The 18,256-nt window shown below is 46.7% G+C and overlaps 1 protein-coding gene across 8 annotated transcripts in view; it reads right to left on the bottom strand.

Moving 5' to 3' along the window:
- Window positions 1–18,256, bottom strand: part of ABLIM1 (actin binding LIM protein 1) — a 291,491-nt gene that overhangs the window by 84,480 nt on the left and 188,755 nt on the right. For all 8 annotated transcript variants that reach the window (XM_078077085.1, XM_078077083.1, XM_036075711.2 and 5 more), the window contains exon 6: window positions 16,701–16,794. In XM_078077085.1, coding sequence (XP_077933211.1) covers window positions 16,701–16,794 — 94 coding nt within the window. The remainder of the gene's footprint in view (window positions 1–16,700; window positions 16,795–18,256) is intronic.

Raw genomic sequence — 18,256 nt, 5'->3', positions numbered from 1 at the left:
AGCATGTGGGATTTTAAGTAACAGCAGAAGTTTAATTTCTGGACCTCATGAAGAAAAATTTATAAAGCTCCCCCATTCCAAATTCTACAATCCGTAGATCCGCTTTTTCTGCATTCTTAAAAGATTCCTCTGGTAGTGCCTCAAACATTAAAAGCTGCTTTGATGGGAACTGGATTTGTCCTTTTGAAAAAATTACAGACAGACTATGTGAACATGGCATGTGAGCTTCTCACAGACCAACCTCCTGGGTGGTCTTTCTATGGGAATCATTGACGGTCATTCACTTATTCATCAACTACTGAGCAAAACCAATATGGGTAGACACTGTGCTGCATCTTGGGGATAAAATGGACCTAAAATACTAGCATTCTTTGTGCTCATGGGCCTTAGGTCTAGTGAAGGAGGGAGCGAAATTGAATAATGAGAAAATGTTTCTAAGAGAGCACATGGTGTATGTATGATATGATACACTGGTACCTCTAGGTAGCGGTAAAAGGACGGTTTTCAAGGTAAAAGGAAGGTTTGCTTTGCAATCAAAAAGCAGAAAACATAATTTGTTGGTAACACCATGGGCCACTCCAACCCTGTCACCAAGAATGGACTCCAACAAGTAGAGGCATTTCCTGATATGTCCGGCCAATGCCAAATGCCACTCACCGCCCCCCGCCCCCCCGGCCCAGCTGGGCTTGAGGGGAGTGTTCCCCAGAGTGGCCTGTCTCCTCCTGTTTGGTGGTAGCTCCTGGAAGTCATGGTGCTCAGTGCAACCTACCACGTTCTTGGAGAAATGCCATGAAAATGTAACACGCATAACTGGTTTGCAAGAGAACTATTTTATGAGGTTATGAATGTATACTTATAAAATTTAAATCTGTAATTGCAACATGGGTCCACCCAAAGAAGTAGGGTTAGGGTTAGAAGTGGAACTATGAGAAATTAGCTATTTCAGATGTTTTGTATCAGTGTTTGTTTGCTACAACTTCACTCACTTTATAATCTGTTACTAACCTTTGAGAGCCAATAAGCAGCAGCACGTGTTAAAGGTATAGGAAAAATTGTAAATGAAAAAAAAAAAGTCCAGCCATGGACTTTATCGTTATCTGTGACCTGGAGAAAGGCTGTGACTATTCTATTTCATTGGCAAAAGAAACCCAATTCCTGGAAAATCAGAAAGTTTGAGACCCACTGGCATAGAAGGGGAAAGGAAAAGAGAAATGAAAGCACTCAGTTCCAAAAGAGAAACCCAAATATGCGTGCCCAGATGTATTCAGAGCCCACATATCAAAAAACCTATATTTGCAGACGTGATAAGTTATGGGTAATTATTTGCTTTATAAAGTGGGCTATTACATGAGATCCCCTTTTTAAAAAAAACAGTACATTCCTGGGATGCACTTAAGATGAGATTCACTTTAGAGGAGTCGGACTACTATACAACCAAGGAACTGTATTGAACAAGGCCTGTCCTGTCACTGTTCCTTTGACTCAGCCACTGTCCCTTGGGGTCTGGCCCCCCTCCTTGTAGCCCTCTCTTCCTCTCTGTGGCAGCTGGTCCCAAAAGTGGTTTCCTTACAGCAGTGGTTCAACTGGCCGGTGATTCTGCCCTTCAGGGAACACCTGGAAACATCTGGAGACATTTTTGGTTGTCACAACTGGGGAGGGAGGGCTACGGTCAGTAATGAGTAGAGGCCAAGGGGTACTGCTGAACATCCCACAGGACCATCCTCCACAACAAAGAATCATCCCGTCCAAAATGTTAATAGTGCGGAGGCTGAGAAACTCTGGTCTACAGGAGGCAAAATCATGATCATCCCTCTAGAGTTGGGATGCAGGGACTGCGTATTTTGGACTTTTCCATCTTTTTAAATGAGCTATTATTTAGTTGGAGGGAAAAACCTGCAGATCTGTTGTCCTGATACGATATTCCCTGAATCAGCTGGATAAGCCACGATGCAAGGGTTAGACTCATTGACACATAAAAATGGCTGAGCACCCACTTGAAAACATTTGGTCAAAACATGCATTCAAAGAACTATAATGAGACACTCGGCAAGGCCGCATACTTAGTCTTAAAAAGCTTTCTCAAAAGGAATTTATGCCAATGAGCCGTAGCAAATTCACCTATTCTGTAAGTACACCGTGACTCAACAAGCCTTTTGATCCATTATAGAATGGCAACAATTATAATTTAATGAGTTATTTTCACTTACTTGTCAGAACCTGTTTGGATAATCTAAATAACTTCACATCCTCTTAACATTCCTCATGAGACCGTCTCAGAGAAAACAGGCTCAATTTTCTTTTAAATCCCCAATCCCAGTTAAGTGACGGATGAAGCTGCTATCGCGCTGGGTTTGGGGCTAGATTCTTTTTTTTTTTTTCTTTCCCTTTCCAAAATCAGAAATCTATTTCTTTCACAGTTGAGATTTTCCTCATCTCATTCCTCCTTCAGAGCTAGTGTAGCATATTTTAAAACTTTTTTTTCCTAAAAAAATAAACTTTAGAGCACAGTTTAAGAAGCAAGTTTTTAGGAAAACTATTTTCAACCCAAAGGCAAGAGTCTCTAGGTTGCTTTCACTTCACGCTCAAAGATGGTGGGACAGGTAACAGACAAGCCTTTTCAATCTGTGGCTATAACAAAATATGAATAATACCTGAACGTTTTGCTTCCTCATTTTCATTCATGGGGAACTTCTTAAAAAAAAAAAAAAACCCACACATTTATAGTAACAGGTAGATCTACTCAAGGCCCTGCACCACCAAATCCCCCAAATAGGACTCCAAAACCCTTTCATCTCAAATATAAATTCCACAGAGCTTCACAAACCACAGAAAACAAAACAAAATAACTCTGGAAACCACATTTTCCTTTCAGTCTTGGGGGCAGTAGTCTGAAAAAACACAAGCACTGTTAAAAGGTCAATAAACTAGAACTCTCAAATAACCCGCCTTTCCTGCTCTTCACTCTAGCACTGTGTCAAGGAAAAAAAGCTCCCAAGTTCATTCTGTATCATTAAAAAACCCCAAAGAGTTTAAATAAAAACGTAGTTCAGGCCAATGCAAGCGGCTTCTGCGGCCAGCACGCAGCTGAGCACATCTGGAGGACCCTGGGCAGGGTCGGGGCGGGGGGGGGGGGGGACTCCCGGGTCACCAAGGAAGCCAGGAATCTCACGTCTGCCCTGCAAAGCGGAGGACAGACAGACGCCTCGCGCGCTGCCTGCTTTACCTTCTGCCAGGGTTCCTCCTCTTCTACTCCTGCTCCCTGGCGGTGCTGAGCTGGGAGCGCGGCAAAGAGGCTGGTGAACGCCGGCCCCGACCCCCCGGACGGGACGGGCCCCACACACCGGGCTCCCTGCCCTCCTGGGTCAGGTGCGCGGGCTTCTCTGCGAAGCCAGGCGAAGGCGCCGCTCGAGGGGCGCACACGCCCGGAAAACAGAGCGGGGCAGGCGTTCTCACGCCTCCTCCCCTCCCTGTACTCACTAGTTCAGCACACCAGCAAACCACTACGGGCCAGTCCAAGTTCCCACAAAAAGGAGGGGGGTAGCTTTTCTTTTGTCTTTTTCTTTTTTTTTTTTTTTTAACGCAGGTTGGGGAAAGTACCATTCCTTCAGGGTCACTCAACTACAGCCTGCGTCACACATCTGACAGGCATTGTCCCCGAGTCAGAGGCTTGCACGGAAACCAGATTCTTAGGCTTTTTTTAAGTTTCTTTCCTGGGTTTGAGATGATGGAAAGGTGTTTCATTGGAGCACAGCTAACAGCTGGTAACCTTGTCCTTCAAGTGCTGCTTTTGAGGAACATATTATGAAATCCTTTATGGAGTAAAATCGGGAACGACTTGATTTTGATTCCCATTGGTTATTCAGAATTTTCTGATTTTCATGGTCTTTTTTTTTTTTTTTTTTTTTGAGAGAGAAATGTGATCCAAAAACGACTTTGCTCATCAAGCTTCCTTGAGTCGTATTTTTGGTACAGTTCACACTGTGCTCTTTTATTGCAGCCAAAAAAATCAACAGAGACCTTCTATATTCCAGGCACTTTACACACGTAACCTCATTGCCAACTAAACCATTCTGCAGAAATCCCAGATGAGCCAGTGACAGAAGGTGAAGCCACAGGCTGTTCATATATGTGAACAGACAGAAGGAGCCAGAAACCTTCTACTCTGATAGCACAGCACTTTTTGATGTACCCCTTTCTTAGGACTAGGACAGGATTCTGCTACAACTCTTGTCATTTTTAATACCACTGAAGTGATCTAGGGAAATTTTTCATGAAGATTATTTGCCCATAAAATGAGCTAGTAGAAAGACCTCTTGTGTATGTGTGGAAGCAATTCCCAACACCGATGAAGAAAATGTAAGGTTTATGAAGGGGGTGGAAATCGGAGCGGGAGACGAACCATGAGAGACTCTGGACTCTGAGAAACAAACTGAGGGTTCTAGAGGGGAGGGGGGTGAGGGGATGGGTTAGCCCGGTGATGGGTATTAAAGAGGGCACGTTCTGCATGGAGCACTGGGTGTTATACGCAAATAATGAATCATGGAACACTACATCAAAAATAATGATGTAATGTATGGTGATTAACATAACAATAAAATTAAAAAATAAAATGAAACTGTGACAATTTAAACTGCAAATTTCAAATATACCATAAAAAAAAAAAAAGAAATGTAAGGTTTTTAGCAACAAAGCAGTGCTTCTAAGATGAAGAGGAAGCTACTGGATTGCACATTATAATAATCAGAGGGCATTTTTTAACGTGTTTTTCTCTCAAGGAGTCAAAAGCCTCCATGAATGTGCCTTCACCACACCCTCATAGGGCCAGTTTTTCCCAGTGTGATCTGTTGCCCACAATCCCCCTCCCCCACCAGAATCACCCAGAGCAAGGTGGCATGTTAACATGCAGATTCCTGGGCCCAGGCCTAGACCCCCTTGAATCAGAATCTCTGGGTGAGGCCTGGGAACCGACACTTTCAACCAGGTACCCAGGTGATTCTCATGCATAGCAGTTGTAGGATCCCAGCCTTAAAACCTTGGTGGTCAGGGACTATAGCTTTTATTTCTGTGATCCCAGAACTTTGTCCCACGTCTGGGAAATTAGCAGGCAGTCAACTGTTTGTCAGAGGAGCAAAGGAGACCCTCCTTACAAAGGAAAAGGGGAAACTCACCTGGGCTCTCAGTCATGGCTGGAAGTACTGGGACATCAGAACTGGGATCACTGATCCCCAGATTTCATTGGTCTACTCTCCTGTATTTGGAGGATTGGCCCCTCTTTCAGATTTTATTTAACTACCTCTCTATCTTCCAAGATGGGGAGAAAGAGGATGGTTCATCTTCAGATTTATCGAGCAAATTGCCAAACTTGTGAGTTTCCAAGTAAAAGGGGCCAAGAAATAATCACCATGTGGAGTCAAGAGGTTTGAGAAGTCTGCCTGCTTGGACAGTCCTTGTTGAGCAATAACAAGAGGCCTTTCCCATTGACCTGTCTCTTGTCCATGCCTATGGATGTGATTTAGGGAAAGAAAATAAAGAGTAAAGAATTAAAGGGTGGGCACAGGGATCTCTTTGAGGTGATTCCAGATTTATCCGTGTTTCCAAGATGCCTGCAGCTTTGAGTTTTGCTTTAGGGCCATGAAAATAAGTAGTTTATAAATCGGTTTCATTTGTAAGGCTACTCCAAAGTGTCCTTTTGGGGGAGAAATTACTGTATCAGTTCATTTCTACTGGGCTGTATGGGCCCCGGCCCTAACCATCATTCTTCCTGACTAGCTGGCAAGCTCGAAGCAGGTCCATCTGCTGGAATTGGCATAGTATCCCTCACAAGGTGGGAAGCCATGAGGTCCAGGAAGCAAGCATGTTCAGGTGGAAAACAAAAGAGAAGGAAGCCTGTTCCCAATAGGACAGGCAGGAGGGCAGCATTGCTGCCTGGGGGCCAAGGGAACCAAATGCTCCCATGTCCCCTGGAGCATTCATCTCCTGGGCTTTGTGGCAAATTTCACATCCTTACCTAGAGAAAGCTATGCCCAGTATGGAAGTTGTCCTGGTGACCTTTGTGCCCCCCAGTTCAATGCTGAACTGGGAAAGGCTTTGTGGACAAAAGCACAAGGACAAAATAGAGCAGAGGTAGCTTGAGATGCCACCTTTTGTCCGTGTTGTCATGAATCCAGAAGCTAGAGAAGATGGCTTGAGACTCAAAGGGCTGCCATAATACCCACCAGAGGCACAACCCAGATTCCTGGAGAAAGGGTGTAGAAAGCCACTGGGCTCTCTTGCCAACCACCAGTGGCCAGATAGGCAGATCCAAGTGGATGGCAAGCATTTTCTAATAGGGCTGATTTTCTTCCAAATGGAGAATGGGTCCAGGGGAGCCCACAGAAGCCAGTTTACCTCATAATTAAACTAAAATAATGCTAGTCTTTAATGGAAAAATTTTTAAAAAAATTTTTAGTTTCTAAAATGTATAGCCTACTTACAAAAATTATTTGAAGTGGAAAATAGCATATTATAAGCATGCAATTAAACTAGTAAAATCAAATCACACATTAAGTCAAAGTAACAAACAAGGCTGGAAAAAAGTGACCTAAGACTTCAATAACAGCAGCAAATGGAGATAATTTCCCACTTGCACCTACCAGTGATGATCCATGCCTCAAAATCCAAAGCTGACTGTTTTTCTAATAGCTGACAAACAACTCTTTTAAACCCAGGTTATTCACTGTGTGTGCCTCCTACTCAGCCCTCACACTACTATGGGTCCCCACTCAGCTTTCGTGTACTGATATACATTGCCAAAGATTAAAATCTTTTTCTGCTCCACCAAGAGAAGGTCACGGAAATTACCCTGGAATTCATCGAACGCCACCTGTGCAGGGCAGGTGAGGCACCTTGGAATCAATCACGTAGAAGAAGGGGTATAATCATCCTTTAGTGGAAGAGCAGTAAAAGAAGTCATAAATAGGGCCGGGAATGGGAGCAGGTAAGCAACAGCAGGAAGGGAAAGGATTGGTGCTCTGGGCCTGAGAGAACAGGTACATGAGCCCTTCTGAGGCCCAGTTAGGGCCCCGGGGAGTAGAAAGGACAACTCTCATGGGTCATCACTTCTGTGCCCAGAACACTGGCCAGACCAGGAGACCCATCCCATCACTATGCTGTCTAGGCGGGCTGTCTCTCTGCTGTCAGATCCTGATCATTTCTTAAGTTCAATACCACCACTGACAATCACTCTCTACCTTTGACGATGCTTTAATAGCCTCGGGTGCTTGAGTACTGGGGGGTTGCCTGGACCCTCCAGGGGGTGTAGGTGTAGACTTGAACACCCTATTACTTTTACAAATGCACATTTCATCTATCTGAGAACAAGTCCTATATCTTACATTTTCTTCTTTGGCCCCCAATATTGGGCCACCAGCATAACTTCAATACAACTTGTTCACTTCTCTGCAAGAGTCACATTCTACCACTTGGTTCAACTGTCACTCCCACACCCACCAACACACACACACACACACACACACACACACACTTCACCAGCAATAAGCTAAACTCTCTGAAGTTAACACTGAAATACAAAACATAGTTTTAACTCAAAATACAAGTTCTTTTCAAAATGTCATATCCGGATAAGGAAGCCCTTCCATTTGTGCTGACAGGAAATGGGGTGAATTATTTAATAAATATTGAAACTTTACTGCTTGTGAACATAGTCCTCTGTTACCCTGGTGACATATTTCCTCTTGTCATTAATGGAGGAGAAAGTGGATAACTTTGGGTGAATCAGATAGATTTTCCTCAAATCATTTATCACGTCAATGTGCTTATGTCCTACTGGGCCAATTCCAAATCTGTTCACAATGGAGGGGACAAAATATGAGCACCAAGTTACTCTTTGCAAATAAGCTGTTGCAACCAACACATCATAAACCATACATTAAATATAAACCTGAGTTCGCTTTCCTGTGCTGGGAAGATCTGATATTAATCAAGTCATAGTTTGTGATCAAGGGCACAGTTCTGTGCAATGGCAACCCGTGGCTACCCAGGCAACCAAAAGTTGGAATGCTCAGGAAGGGAAAAAACCTGGCATACAATGTTGCAGGAAGACAGTGATTGACTGGAATCCCCGATTCTTGCCCTTTACCCACTGTTCTTCTACCTAATAAGTTAAACCATCAAAGACTGGAAGAAAGGAGAGAGACAGAAGGAAGGACAACCCTCATTATTAACTAGGTCAGCGGTTTTGCCTGACTTCTTTTTTTCAAATCCTGCAGCCTTGAGACGTGGTGATTAGTATTCTTATTTCACAGGTAAGAAAATGGAGAATAACAGGATTCCAGCTCCCTGTCTCCTGTATGTCTCTGCATAGACAGATGACAGACGATGTGTGTGTGTGTATACATATATATTTAAATTGGGACATTATTCACATACCATAAAATTCAGCCTTTCAAAGTATGCAGTTCAGTGGTTTTTATATATTCAGACTTGTGCAACCATTACCTCTATCTAATTCAAGAATGTTTTCATCAACCCCCCCCGCAAAAACCCTGTACCCATTAGCAGTCATTTTCCCCATTCTCCTAGCCCCTGGCAACCCCTAATCTACTTTGCCTCTGTGGGTTTGCCTATTCTAGACATTGACATTTCACATGAGTGGAATCATATAATATGAGGTCTTTCGTCCCTGGCTTCTTTCACTGGGCATCATGTTTCCAAGGTTCATCCTTGTGGTAGCGTGTTAGCAGCACTTCATCCCTTTTTGCTGAATAATATTATATTGTGTGGATATACCAGGTATGACTGTATATCCCATTTCTACAGTTTATTGTTAAGCTATAATTTTAAATTAGGAAAGATGACAGGTATCCCTATATTGCCCTGCTTCACAGGACCTTCTTGTCGATCTACTGAGCTCGAGAGAGTCCTAGACTAGAGCTCTGTGAAGAAAGCATGCTGTCTAACCTGAGACAGCTTCATCCATGTACAGTATTCTCCAAGGGCCATGCCAGGTGCCCTCGTGGAGCCTACAGCTGATTAAAGGAGAGGAGACACTATGAGCTCTGGCTGCATAGACCAGATGCTGTGAGCTCTGGCTGCATAGACCAGACGCTGTGAGCTCTGGCTGCATAGACCAGACGCTGTGAGCTATGACTGCATAGACCAGACGCTGTGAGCTCTGGCTGCATAGACCAGACGCTGTGAGCTATGACTGCATAGACCAGACGCTGTGAGCTATGACTGCACAGACCAGACGCTGTGAGCTCTGACTGCACAGACCAGACGCTGTGAGCTCTGGATGCACAGACCAGACGCTGTGAGCTCTGGATGCACAGACCAGACGCTGTGAGCTCTGGCTGCATAGACCAGACGCTGTGAGCTATGACTGCATAGACCAGACGCTGTGAGCTCTGGCTGCATAGACCAGACGCTGTGAGCTATGACTGCATAGACCAGACGCTGTGAGCTATGACTGCATAGACCAGACGCTGTGAGCTCTGACTGCATAGACCAGACGCTGTGAGCTCTGGATGCACAGACCAGACGCTGTGAGCTCTGGATGCACAGACCAGACGCTGTGAGCTCTGGCTGCATAGACCAGACGCTGTGAGCTATGACTGCATAGACCAGACGCTGTGAGCTCTGGATGCATAGACCAGATGCTGTGAGCTATGCCTGCATAGACCAGACGCTGTGAGCTATGACTGCATAGACCAGACGCTGTGAGCTATGACTGCATAGACCAGACGCTGTGAGCTGTGACTGCATAGACCAGACGCTGTGAGCTGTGACTGCATAGACCAGACGCTGTGAGCTACGACTACACAGAAGTCCAGCAGACTCTATGAGAGGGGTCACTGACTTTCAATGACATTTTACACGGGTAAAAAGTATACCAAACAAGCAGCAAATGTTTATCATCCCGAAAGTAGGTGTAACAGGGCCGCTAGTAAGATAAGACTTTCTGTTTCACCGGGAATGACAAATTTTGGTCCTTCAGCAAGTTATTTAGGGAAGCAAATTAATTGCCCGTGTTCTGCAATGATTACTGCCAGGTGGATCATGAAGCCGTGTATATGTGCCTATCTTCTGAGAACTGAGAGACCTGGCCTCTAAACGCGGTGTGTTACTAATTAGCCCCCGAGCTCCTGGCGCTCAGTAACCTCATCTGTAAATGGAGGTCAATAGTAACTGCCTTGACCACTTTACAGGCCTGTTGTGCGAATTAAATATTTATGAGATCATTAGCAAGCATTAAAAATATTATACAAGAGCAGGATATTGTGGTGTTTCACTGTCCCCCGAGACATAGACCATCTCAACCATTACTACCAGGATTACTTGATTCTTTTCCCTCTCCCTAATCCTCAAAAACATTTGGGTTCAGAGTTAAGTGGAAGCGTGAATTCCTTTGAGCACAGTGGGAATGGGAAGAATGTAATCAGTTTTCGGTGAGAACACGGGGTGCTATGCTTGCTTTGCGTGTGTATGACAAAAACCAAGGAAGAACGGGGCAGGTGGCATTTCAGCCTGTCTTTTGCAAATGACATCTTTGATGGTTGCAAACAGATTCTATATCGTGCAAGTGCCACGGGAGAACCGCATTTCTTCTCACTACGTAACAGATGAGCCCAGAACAAGACCAGCCCACTGCTTATGGTTCTTACAGCGCAACTTGGAATACCCGCACCTAAAGGAAAGAAGGGGCCAAGGGCCTCCACTTTATAATGTGAATTAATTTCACAGGAACATCCCAAACCTTTGTCCCTGGGCTTTATGAAAAAGCAGTCAAAAAGTTAAACAAAACAAATGTTGCCACTTGTTTTTAATCCCTGGGAGAATCAAGGACAAGGATTTGGCTGAATCATGTCGTGATTCCATTTCCTCCGCAGCAGGAGTTTAGCAGGAGGGGTCTAAAGCATGTCTACACCCTGTCCTTTTGTCCGTCCATCGTTTTCAAGTTAACAGGTAAGACAGGACACCATCACCCAGTAGGTGTGAACGGGAAGGCACTGAAGGGGCAGAGGACCTGCCTTGGGCTGCATGGGAGGCTCTCACTCTTACACTGTGCAGTAGACAGGCTGAAGCATCACACGCTTGTCCCCAGAGGGCACGAGTGGCAAGTAAACACCATGCCACATAAAGACACGTGTCACCAGCTTTTCTGGAAAGAAAGGCACCCAGGACAGGAGGATTGATTTCCTGGGTGTGGTGACGTGGGGAAGAGGGAAAGGGAAAGAATAGGAGACCCAACCAAGAAAAGCTGACAACACAGCTTTGCTTTGTCCCTGAGAGAAGAGCTGCAAGAGGAAGGCTCCAGAGGCGTGTAGTCTAGCAGGTGTCTGCTCAGGGAGGCCCCATCTGCAGAGGGAGCCACGCTCCCTGGGGATGAAAGCATTTATCTCGAAGAAATCAGTGGAGTGCTGGGTAAACGCAGAGTCCCTGGCAGAAGGGAATTGTGCAGGAGAGCTGAGAGATGCTGATGGAATAGCTCAAGACTTTGGTTTGCTGATGGAACAGCCCAAGACTGGGGGGAGGGGACAAGGGCCAAACCCTTTTTCTTTACCCTCAACACTTCTCGTTCCAGTCTGACATTTGCTTTTTTTTTTTTTTTCCTGGTGCTGCCTTCATTTTGGAATTATTTTGTTGCTCTTTTCTTTCTTTATGAAGCTGGCAGGTTAAGAGATCTCCAAGGGCCATTCACCAAAGATGGGAGGAAATTCATACCAAAGGGATGCCCAATGTCTGCTGACATCTATGATCTAAGTCCGAAGTCTCCTGTAGCTTCCTGTACCGTTAGCCTGCTAAAGCAGGAGGAGGGGAGAGGAGCGGTGGTGGTGGGGGTGGGGAGAGGGGGAGGAAGTTGCTTCAGAGGCGAGTTTTGAGATACAGATAGAGATAGAAGGCTATTGGCAAACTCAAGTTTTTGATTCTGGACTTAATTAGGAGGCAGGTTATAAACATCTTCAGAAAGCTCCAGAATTTATAGGTTAATTAGCATAAGCTCTTAAAGATGTACCATTTATAGCAAGATCTCTCAAAAAAAGAGAATCTTGTGGCTGAAAACAAAACTGAAAGCCAGCTAATGATAAAGCTACAATTTGAGCATATGCTCCATGCCAGTTTATAGGAAAATCTCTCCAGGAGAAAGAACCACTGACTCCAGCCCCTTAAACCTAAGACATGAGATTTACAGAACTCGGGTCCTAAGAGCCAAGGAAACTCGGAGTCAAGCAGTCCAAGGCTTGGATATATTTTTAATGCCTGTACTGAAAAACTGAGGCTCAAAGAAGTTGAGACACTTGCCTGAGGTCCCACAGCTGGGAGTTCTAGAGCCAAGAGCAGAGCCCGGATTCCCTATCACATGGAGCCTTTTTCATTAAAACACATGAAGACACTGCTCCCCAGTCGGTCAGGCAAAAGCTTCCTCAGGTGTCTGGAGGCATCTCAGGTGAAAACACCCAGAGAGGAGGCTATCGGGCACCTCTGATGCTTAGTGAGGGTCACTGGATGATACTTGTCTAAGTTCCCAGCTTTACTGGAGTGCATTTGAAGGGTGGCCCAGAAGATATGTCCACATAAAATCTCTGGAACCTGGTGAATGTTTGGAAAAAGGGCCTTTGCAGATGTAATCATTAAGCTAAGGATCTTGAGATGAGATCATCCTGGATTATCTGGGTGAGCCCTAAATCCAATGACAAGTGTCCTCCTAACAGCAAGGCAGAGAGAGTGATGACACAGAGAGAAGACACAGAGGGGAGGTCATGTGAAGATGAAGGCCGAGATCAGGGTCATGCAGCCACAGGCCACCACGGGCTGGAAGAGGCAAGGGAGAGTTCCCCCCGAGAGCCTCTGGAGGGAGCGTGGCCCTGCTGTGACCTTGGGTTTGGACTTCTGGCCTCTGGAACTGTCAGAGAGTAAGTTTCTGTGGTTTTAAGCCCCCACTGTTAGAGCAGATTCAGGAAACTAATACATTTACAATCTCTATGGATACAACCAATCAGAAGAAACAACAGTAACAAAAAAAGATAAGGATCACAGAACGGAGAAGCAAAACATGGTATATCCATATAATGCAATATGATTCAGTCTTGAAGGAAATTCTGGCACATGCTACAACACGGATGAACCTTGAGGACATTGTTCAAAGTAAAGTAGACATACACACACACACCTGGATACTATATGATCCACCTATATAAGGTGCCTAGAGTAGTCGAGACAGAGAATAGGATGGTTGTTGTTGGGGCTTGAGGGGGAAGAGGCGAATGAGGATTTACTGTTTAGTAAGTATAGCGTCTCCGCTTTACAAGCCGTAAAGCGTCATGGAGATGGATGGTGGTGAGGGTTGCACCACATCATGGATATATTTAATACCACTGAACTGTACACTTAAAAGTGATTAAGATGGTAAATTTTATGTTAGGTGCATTTTACCACATTTCTAAAATGGAAGGGAAAAAATCCAAAAGGCAGGGATCAAAGCATTTACAAATTCACAATCATGACGTTTCAATGATGGGGTCTGAGAATGAAGGCACGGGAGGAGGGTGGAGTGTTGAGACCTGTCGGGTTTACATGGGGAACCAAGCCAAGCTGACTCAAAAGTTGGTCACATGTCAGTGTGCTACTCAGGCGGGACATTTCTCTAGATCACACCCTTCTGAGGAGGTCGGCACTCCCGCTGGGTGGGTCTTGACTCTACCATGAAGCCCATACAAACGACTCCCAGAAGTCCCAATTCTGCAGGCACCGTGTGCAAAGCCTCCACAACGTCCACCTGACAGATGGACCTCACTGAAACCCGAAGCCAAGGGGGTAGGAGCTTCTGCAGCTACCGCCAACACCCACTCCAGGGTGGGAGCTGGAGTACGCGGATGTTTCTCCAAAATGGTATGTTCTTGGACCTGGTGTGTATTTTACACATTCCTTCTCACAGCTGTTGAACTAAATCTGAGGTCATCGGTAGCACCCCCTGTCTGCTGCCTCCCCAACTCTTTTTAGGGAACACAGTTCCCTCCGTGGACTGAGACAGCTGTTTCGATCCACGCCTTCTGTGAACGTGGCTGGCTCAAATCCGGGGGCTATGCTCAGTGTCTCCCCATCGCTCTTCCTACAGCCAAACATCTGGGAGATGGTTCTGATATTTTATTACTGTTGTTCTAAAATGCAATTTCCCCCTTGCTCCCAACTCAATGGGTTTATTTCAGTCTTATGCAGATCAAACCTGGGAACCCCAAAGGAAATGCTGTGGGGCCCCCCCTCCGAGCTCCGGGGAGGGATGAGAGACATGTTTAGGGGACAGGTGGGGAGCGCACACTACCACACTTTGAGTCTTGTGGTCTGACCACCTGGACTTCATGCTGCACTCTGGATAGGGCACAACCAGCTTCTCCAATAGCTTTCCTGCAGGGGTGCTTCTCCGAGGGCCCAGCATTGACCCCACTTGGGCCAGCTATTAAACTGGAAAGGCCATGAAAACTCTGCCTCCCCCCCAACTGTGTGTGGAGGGTGGGTCCACCTCTCGGGTTTCCCTCCTGCCAGTGCTCCCACTGTTTTGTGCCCTGAGTTCTGCAGTAGTCTCCTCCCTGTCTCTACCCTCACCCCCTTCCCAACCATTTTTTAAAAAATTCGAGGTAAAATTCACATCCCATAAAATAAACCATTTAAATGTGAAAAATTCTGCAGCAGTTAGGACAGTCACAATGTCGTGCATTTACCGCCTTTATCTTGTTCCAAAACATGTCATTGCTCCAGTTGGGTACCAATGAGCAGTTACTCTTATTTCCCACCCCACCCCCCGCCCCCCAACTCCAGGCAACCTCCAGTCTGCTTTCTGTCTCTATGGATTTACCTCTTCTGGATATTTCATCTACATGGAAGCAAGCCGTATGTAGCCTTTTGTGTCTGGCTTCTTCCACTTAGCATAATGTTTTCAAGGTTCATCCATGTGGTAGCAGGTATCAGAAGTCCTTCCTTTTTTAGGCTGAATATTATTCCTTGTCTGTATATCCACATTTTGTTGGTCCATTCATCCATGCACGGACACTGGGTTGTTTCCATCTTCTGGCTGTTGTGAACAGAGCTGCTATGGGTGTGGTTCTATGTGTATCTGAGGACTCCCATGCATTCTTTTTTTTTTTTTTTAATATTTATTTATTTATTTCAGAGAGAGAGCACGAGCAGGAAGGGCAGAAGGACAGGGAGAGAGAATCTCAAGCAGACTCTGAGCTGAGCGCAGAGCCCAACACAATCCTGAGATCATGACCTGAGCCAAAACCAAGAGTCAGCAGCTTAACTGACCGAACCACCCAGGCGCCGTTCCATGCATTCTTTATACAGCAATGTGATCCAGTCACGTTCAACTCCAACTACAGTCATTTCAATGGCTTCCCACCATTCTTAGGATAAAGCCCAAAGTCCTGAATATGACTCTCGAAGTCCTCATGCTCCGGTCCCTCCCCGCTCCCCTAGCATCATCTCTCCCACCTGCGCTCCTGCCCATCTGACTTTTGTTTCTGCTCTGCTTGTCCTACGCCTCTGGGCCTCTGGAGGCTGCTCCTTCTTCCTGGAAGCCCCTTCCCCAGGGTAAAAGACAAGAGCTTGTGGCAGTCACTTCCTTATCTCCCCAATCCAGTTAGCTACACTAGGTCCTAGCACAGAGCCAATGTGGGCCCTTCTGTGTCTCCCAGAGAGGAACCCCCCCGACCCCCCAGAGCTTGCCCTGGGATTAGGGAAGCTATGCTAGACCTCACTGGGCATCCCACAGCAGCTGCCCACAGACACTCGGGGGCCTCTCAGATTTGTGCCCAGGGTCTCTGAAACACGCCCTGCTGGGAGGTTTGCATGTGGTTATGGCGATTCGGTGCCCTGGTGTCTGTCAAAGCTGCAGGACCAGTTGGCTGCCTTCCCAGGTGCTCCGTGTCCTGACGTACCTCTGCCCAGGACACAGTCTCCACCCTGAAATGTGGGCCGGATATGAGGTAATCTTTTCTTTCTTTCTTTTTTTTTTTTTTTATCAGATCTGGTTAAGGCCCCACGGAGGGGGTGGGGTGGGGTGGGGAGTGGGGCAGAGACTCCCTCTGAACTCCGGCCCCTAAGTCCACAGGACGGGCTCTGGCCCAAGAGGGGCTGCGCTCAGCCCAGAGGCAGCCGCTGGTGGGGCCGGGGCTGAGAGAGCAGGAACCAGGCTCTGTGGCGGGAGGCAGTCACACCTGAACCTGACGGGTTGGCTCGACCCAGGCCCCAGGGTGTTCTGGGTCACACAGGATGTGGTTTTTAAGGGTGGGGAAGTGTATGCCTTCACCTTTCACCCACCCTTCCTTTGCTTCAGCTCTGAGCCCCTGCTCCCTGAGTGTGCCCTCTCACACGCACACCCGTACCCGCGAGAGCGCACGTGGACACGCACACACGCGTGCTGTCTGACATCTAAAAATAGTCTCATAGGACCCTTCCTTCTCCATAATTCCTAGTGGTCCCCTTATCACTTTTGATTAATTCTCCATCATTCCAACTGCACATGAACGTTTAGTAGAAACTGCCTGTGAAGACAGCCCGACCCATTAAATCTCTGAGAGAGCGATCCGTCACCGACGACTCCTTGCTTTCCTCCAGCGGTGAAGATGGAGGAAATGGAACAAGGGCCTCTTTTGTGCTTCTGACGGCTTCTGAGGAGCATGACGGGAGCTTTGACGGGAGCCACTTACCTCCAGGACTTTCCCTGTGATAAACTGGTGACAGGCTTCGCATTTCACCCCGAAGAGCCCCTGGTAGTCCTTTTCACAGTACGGGGCGCCGTCCCTGCAACACAGAACGCCGTTCAGCTCTTGAGGGGGGGCCGAGGGGCAGGGAAGACACCAGGACCGAGTCCTCGGAGCCCTTCTGCACAGAACGGTGGCATGCCGGCATTCTCCCCCACCCAGCGTCCGCACGCCTGGAGACCTGGTCAGACGTGACCACACGTGGGGAGCCACAGCACGTGGACAGAGGGCTGTGGTTCTCCCGGCTCCGCAGAGATTACAGCCAGATCACCACATGGTTACCCCTGCTGCTTCCCTGTTGTCTCAGAACTAACTAGCAAGACACTGGCTCCATTCCCTCTCCCCCCCAGGCCAGATGGGCTTCAGATGTGGCGGCAGCGTTCACCCTCCTCTGAGGAGGCCCCAAGGCCACCTTCCCCTCACAGCTTCCTTGAGCTCCCACGTCATCACCTCCTGGCAGCGCTGAGATGCTGGGTCCTCTGCCCTCAGGAGGCCCGAGGGCTGCAGGGCCTGCTCATCCAGCCTCTCAGAACCTCCTCATTTACCTCAGAGCACAGTAAAAATGTTGTTTTCTAGGTGTGCCATTGAGTGGAAGAGTCAAAAAGCACACCGCAGAGCCCAGTTAGCTACTCCCACACAGCCTTCCCCGTTAGTTTGACAGTCGGGCACCTTCCTGTCTCCTCTTCCTTCGGCTGTGCGTCAGAAATCACCTGAGAAGTTTCTTCCTTCAGCTACAGGCGTCTGGGCTTCTCCCTGACCTACAGAATTGGATTTCTAGGGGGCGGGGCTCATGTTACTTTTGTTGTTGTTGTTTCACTCTGTTCTTAAATTAAATTCACGTAACTCTTTTGAATAGCTATTTAACCTGGTTGGAGAACATTTTTTAAAGCATAGAAAGGTTTATAGGGGAAAATTTTCCCTCATTGCCACTGGACGCCCATATTCATTCTTTTTTTCCTAAAACCAAAAGGTAACCACTGTAACTAGTTTCTCCAGGCTACATTAAAACAACAACAACAACAACAACAACACTTACTCTAACTATTATCCGCAGCATCAGACTCTAACATGAACCCATTCCTGGTGGGTTGTTTTGTGCATTGGTCCCAATGCGCTCAGGGCTTAGACCCTGTGTGTGTCTTGTGGGGGGGGGGGGTAGGTGTCTACAAATACATTCAAGGCCTAGAAAGAGGACAAAGGTTTACTTACTAGTTCCAAACAGGAAAAAAAAAAAAATGAGGGAAAGTAAAATTACTAAATGCACACCGTGTAACCTTATGTCAGCTTTGCTAATTGTTAAATTAGGCAAGGATTCACATTTCATTAAATTTATTGCAGGCAGACTATGGCAACAGCAGCAGAATAAAATTCCTTTTATAAAGACTAAAGAAGTTCTACAGCAAAACTTCGTATTGATGGTGGGATGCTAATGTCTCTCACTATGTCCGGTGGGGGAGCTGGGGGGCCCCTCCCAAGGATCCCGCGGCCTGGGCCCCAGCCTT

The sequence above is a fragment of the Halichoerus grypus genome, chromosome 7 (assembly GCF_964656455.1).
Source record: "Halichoerus grypus chromosome 7, mHalGry1.hap1.1, whole genome shotgun sequence".
In the NCBI taxonomy this organism is placed as follows: Eukaryota; Metazoa; Chordata; class Mammalia; order Carnivora; family Phocidae; genus Halichoerus; species Halichoerus grypus.
Note: the sequence above shows the minus strand (reverse complement) of the source record. Positions and strands in the feature narration are given on the sequence as shown.